The sequence below is a fragment of the Chrysochloris asiatica genome, unplaced genomic scaffold, assembly GCF_000296735.1.
Source record: "Chrysochloris asiatica unplaced genomic scaffold, ChrAsi1.0 scaffold00059, whole genome shotgun sequence".
Classification (NCBI taxonomy): Eukaryota; Metazoa; Chordata; class Mammalia; order Afrosoricida; family Chrysochloridae; genus Chrysochloris; species Chrysochloris asiatica.
In genome coordinates this window covers 11,241,606-11,247,516 of record NW_006408577.1, presented here as the reverse complement: position 1 = coordinate 11,247,516, position 5,911 = coordinate 11,241,606, and the positions used below count along the sequence as shown (strand labels likewise).

The 5,911-nt window shown below is 34.3% G+C and overlaps 1 protein-coding gene across 1 annotated transcript in view; it reads left to right on the top strand.

Moving 5' to 3' along the window:
- Positions 1–455: 455 nt before the first annotated feature.
- Positions 456–5,911, top strand: part of TFPI (tissue factor pathway inhibitor (lipoprotein-associated coagulation inhibitor)) — a 40,970-nt gene continuing 35,514 nt past the window's right edge. Inside the window, exon 1 of the mRNA XM_006864068.1 lies at positions 456–573. Coding sequence (XP_006864130.1) covers positions 465–573 — 109 coding nt within the window. The 5' untranslated portion in view covers positions 456–464. The remainder of the gene's footprint in view (positions 574–5,911) is intronic.

The window sequence follows — 5,911 nt, the reverse complement described above, 5'->3', positions numbered from 1 at the left end:
AATGCAATAAGGAATTATTAGTGCACTGAAGAAATTACAGAAAATACAAGAAAATTGAAAAGATTGTTAGTTTCAACAGAAAAAATAATAGCCATGAAAAAGATGTGGGATATAGATCTGCATATAAAAACAGGTCTTAATACAAAGCATATTGATCAGTATCTACCCATGTTTATCAATTACAGTTCTATTAATTTCCATTTTGAAGTTCTAAACTATGACTCAGATTCTTAACTATTATGAAACATACAACTTAAATTTGTGTCTATAATTTTGAATACTATGTACTTGTGTTGTAAATATATCCCATGGAATATGTGGAGATAGATACATGAGAATACATTTGAAATTTCAAAAATTTGCATTTGGAGATTTGTATAAAGATTCTGTTCACCTAGATGATTTCATTGATACATTATGTATTACATGTCTATGACCTCTCTATTTCAGAGATAATCTACACAATGAAGAAAGAACATGTATTTTGGGCCTCCATTTGTCTGTTGCTTACTTGTGCCCCCTCCCCTCTTAATGCTGTTATGGAGGAAGGAGCAGAACTTACAAACATTACAGGTAAATGATAGAAACATTAATCTCCTTTTAACTATTCAATTCTCTTTATTTAAATAAAAAAATAATTACTGTTCTTCCATTGTGTACAAAAATTAATTTTCATAGAAGGGACATTTTACTTGGGAAAAAAAAATAGGCAAAATCAGCTTAGGCCATATAAATCACCTTAGCTAGACCTTAAAAAAAAAAAAGTTAGGATAGACGACTTCCAGCAAGATGGACAAGTAGGGTGATGCACTACATGGACTCTCTACAACAAAGATATGAGAAACTAAATTAAACCATCACAGATGAAAATTCTGGCACCCTAAATTTCAGAAGAAAGATTAAAGAGGTGAGTGGAGTGCTTGCTGGTAGGAGAGGTCAAGCAGGCCTCACTGGTGAACTAATGGTCATATGCAGCTGGACTATCTTGTGAACAACTTAAACTTGACAGTCCAATGATTATCCTACAGCCACACCATGACTCCAGAAGCTCCATAATCCTCCTTTAAATTAATAACTCTTATGAACCTCTGTGAGCTATGGTTGACAAAAAAGTATGAGAAAGAAAGGGAACTATAGCCGTCTGATATTTCAGTTTCTCTTTTCCTCATTCTTATTTCTAAAAGAACTTTTCATCTTAATGTACTGTGAGAATCTAGTCAAATAGAGCACCAAAGGATCTCAGAAATACTTACTAGTTCCCATTCCATAAATGTTGCCTCTACAAATGAAGATACTAAAAATAAAAAAAAAAGAACAAAAGATCTTAAAATGATAATTATTATGGAGTTATACCTTTCTGAAAGATTATATTCTGTGGTAAATTAGTGATTTATTGATACAAATTGCACACTATTATTAAAAGAAAAATTGTTGAAATCGTAGCTTCTATTTGTATAGCAGTTTAAATAGCATCTCCACAACTATATTCTTACTTGATATTACAGTTCTGGTAAGACATTGTAGGATAAGCACTGGATTGTCAGTCACAAGATCTGCAGTTCAAACAACCAGCCACTCCTCAGAAACTCTATACAGGCTAACTATGAGTGAGAACTGACTCAGTGACACTTAATAACAACAGTTATTTAAAGTAATTATGTTCAGTGTATTTCCCTTTGATAAAAATTGAATAAATACATCTTATGTGCCAGAGATGGTTCCTAAAATGGCATTGAAGGATAAGTACTGGATTGCTAACGTTGAGGTCAGTGGTTCAAACCCACCAGCCACTCATTGGAAACCCTATACGGGGTTGCTGTGAGTCAGAACCACCTTGATGGCACTTAACAACAACAACAACAACAACAATAGTAATGTGCCTGAAACTCTAATAAGGAAACAGTGATTGACTAAGACAAAGCTTTAAAAATCTTGAAGTTTCATTAGGAAGACTGAAATGTAGACAGACTATTTCATTATAATGTGGTAAATGAAGTGATGGAGGCATGCATAGGATGTGGCTGATAGAGCAAAGAGGAAGAGGACTCATCTAAATTTGCCTATCTGAGAGGTTGACATGAGAAGCTTCCTGGAGATACACCATTATTGAATAAAACAAACACCATCATGTGCCCTTTGAAAATAGGAATTTGGACATTAGATGATGAGCTCCAGCCCCTTCCTATGATTCTTTTTCTCAAAGGAAGTGGGTTGAAGTTCAAATCTCCCACCCATTTCCTTTGAGAAAATGGATGTGGAGGATGAAATAGGGGGAAAAGTGGTGACCCCATCTTGGGAAGTAGGAGAAAAGGTCCATGTGTTCTCAATATTTTCTCTATTCAATCTCACTCAGTTGGGCTGAGGAAATGCATGCCAATGTTAACTAGGAGGCTCTTGATATCCTTGTTTCTGCACAGGTCTGTCAATAAACCAGAATTGACCTCATCGATCATTAAGTCAAATTTTTAAATCACTACAAAGTAACTTCCAAACCCAGCTGAATAAGGGAGAATTTTGATCTTAAAGTTTAATTGAAGGCCTCTTGACAGAATAGCTACACAATCTCATCTAGTTTGGGTTTTGTTTTGTTTAATTTTGATGAAATATGCAAAGCATGCACCCATCCAGCAGTTTTTGCATGTGCATTTCAATGGCAATTGTTACATACTAGACATTGGGTCATCACTTTCACCATATTGTTTCACCATGGTTAACTGTTAACTTCGGTTCTCCACCCTTAAAGTTTTAATATGTGTTTTAGGTTACTTTGTTAGTTTCAACTCTTACTAGCAAACATTCTTTATTAATTGAAATAACTAATGGTTGTTTAGTTTAAAGATAATTTCACAGGATGTTCCAGTTCAATGTTTAAAACTTTTTATCCAAGCACATGGACTTAGGGGTTCACAATTCTCAATGGATCCAGTAGGTCTGATTTTCATAGGAATTTGAAGTTTTGTTCTACTGTTTTCCTACTATTAATCAAGATCGATCTCTTGGATGCCTGACCAAAATGTTAAGTAATGGTAGCTATGCACCATTCGTTTCTTCTGGTCTCATGGAAACTAATACTTAGCATTTTATTAGGTAAACAACTATAAAATCAACATCCACATTCATCAATGAAATCATTTATTATTTGTGGAAAAGGAATTCTAGCAAAAATACTGAGTAGGAAATTATATAAGTAAATCATTGTGCTTCAGCCAATTGCCAGTTTAGGAACCTCAGTCATGATAATACCACACAGATGTTAAGAATGTGAGAGAGATTTAGTGCCTTTGAGTCAGTTTCAATTCATATTGACCTAGTATAGGATTTCCTAGAAGCAGCTGATGGGATTGAACTGCTAATCTTATGGTTCACAGGCCAGTACCTATCCTATGGTGCCATACCAGGAGTGTGGAGGTTAATTCTAAACCTTGGGTGATTAATCTCTGAGATAATATTTTCTGGTTTGTAAAATGGACATTGTAATAATACCTAAGGATATTGTGATAATTAAATTACATAATGACAAAGTGTCTGGAGCATAGTAATCACTCAGTAAACAACATTAGCTATTATTTTTATTAAAATTAGCACCACACAGTCTGTTCTTTTATTTTATGGTACACTCCTACCACCTGGTGGCAAATCTCTTAAATAGCAAGTCCAACTTAAACTGAATATCTTTAATACAGAAAATATGAAAGATTTAGCATGGTGATAAGAACTATCAAATACTTAAAAGGAAAACTGTAGATATAGTATCAGTGAGCAAGAATCTGACAATTTTTTTTTTTTTTAATAGCCTTACCTGAATGTATGTGGAATTCAGGGATGAAATTTAGGCAAAGTTCCCACTGTAGATCCTCATTAAAGGAACCTGTGTGGTATCTCTAAAATTCAAAGGTAACATTAATTTGGGAATGTGTACCTTCATGAATACAGCTACAAGATTCAAAATATCAGACTATTTTTTCCTAGTAGGGCATTAGTAGTACATTCATTAGTTGAATTCTAAGAAATACATTTTCAGATATTTATAGAAATGAAGTTGTTGTTGTTGTTAAGTTCCTTCAAGTTGGTTCTGACCCACAGAGACCTTGTATAGTGTTTCTAAGGAGCAGCTGGTGAGCTTGAACCACCAATTCTGCAGTTCAAACTAACTTTCCAGTTTATACATTAACCCACAATGCCACACAGACAGCAGGCTCATAGAGCGAATTTAATGATATTTATTGTGGAACTGGACTAAGTCAGACTCAGTAGTTAGGTTCTTTTTACAGAGCAGATCATTAGTTTTACATTGAGCAAATAATACATATCATTTTATCTCATTGATTGCATCTCCTCAATGGAACATCACTTATCCCTCTTCCTCCTATGTTTCTTGTTTCCATATGCCTTTCCCTACCATTCTATATTTTTTCCTTAGGTAAATGCTGCCCTTTCGATATGGACTGCTTAACCATTCTACTTATTGTTATTGTTGTTGTTGAGTGCTGTTGAGTAAGTTCCAATCCATATAGCGACCCTGTGTAGGGTTTCCAAGGAGCAGGTGATAAGCTTGGGGTTCAGTGGATTTTTCAGTCCAGTGCATTAGTGTACAGCACCACACCAGGACTCCATTCTGTTTATGAAAACTTTTTAACAACAAAAAATGTCACTAAGATTTAATTTTTTAAACAACAGCAATCATTAATAATGATGCTGTTGTAATCGAGTTGACCCTGACTAATAACAACCATACTACTCATAAAACTAATCAGTAATTGTAAATTCAAATGGACAATTATACTTTCAGTCACGAAGGGACAAAACATGTTTTTCATAAGTCATATTTCATTTGTTATATGTAGATATTTATCTATTGAAATTATTTTTAGTAATCCCCTCAAATGCTATTGATTCATTTTACTAATTTCTATATAAAAGTGTTTAGGTATATACTATACTTTAATAAAAATAGAACATATCAGAGAAGTTGAAATACTTTTAAGGAATTCTGAATTTTACTTTGAAATATTCATATTTTCTAGTGCCAGAAATTCTCGATACAGCTTGAGGTACCTTCTAAATCCCAAAATCATAACTCACATATGCATTTTAGTACATAAAAGTTAGTCAAATAATTTTAAAGAAAAATAAATCACATTTACACTTACCATTATTAATAATTGCTCATTTACTTTAAGAAAGCAACTTACATACATATTTTAGACTGATGGATCTTAGAGATACTATGTCATTAGTATAAAAATTATGTTCAAAATGTCAAGTTATGTTATGTTTTGTCAGCTGAAAGTTGAAAACACACATGTTCACATACGTATGGTGGTGGTGTTTTTTCAAGTGTCGTAAAATTGATTCTTACTCATAGCAACCCTGTACAGTAGAGGTGGGGAGGTTTTTTTTTCTGCCAAGGACCATTTGGGTATTTGTAACATCACTTAATATAAATTTATGTCGCTACAAAAAAAGCTTCTAAATTTATTGAATTTCTAGTACCACCTGTGATTGCCTTGGCAGGGCCAGACCAAGTGATTTCAAGGGTGTTATACAGGCTGCCGGCTGGACGTTCCCTACCCCGACTGTACAGGGTTTCCGAGGAGCAGCTGACGGGCTTGAATTGCCAACCTTGCAATTCTCAGCACAGTGCTTATCCTACAGTGCCACTCCATAACTGCACAAAATTCAAATTTAGACAGAGGTTCAAGTGGGATTATAACTTGCTAACTACCAAGTTCTGACTCATAGGAACCTTGTAGAGACATTCTGAGGCTGTAAACACCTTGTAAGCACAGAAAACCTCATCTTTCTCTAGCAGAGCAGCTCAGCACCTGGGAGGCTCAAACCAGTCACTTTGTGTTTAGCAATCCAGTTCTATTCTACTAAGACATAGCTCTGGTTCATGACAATTTTGTTT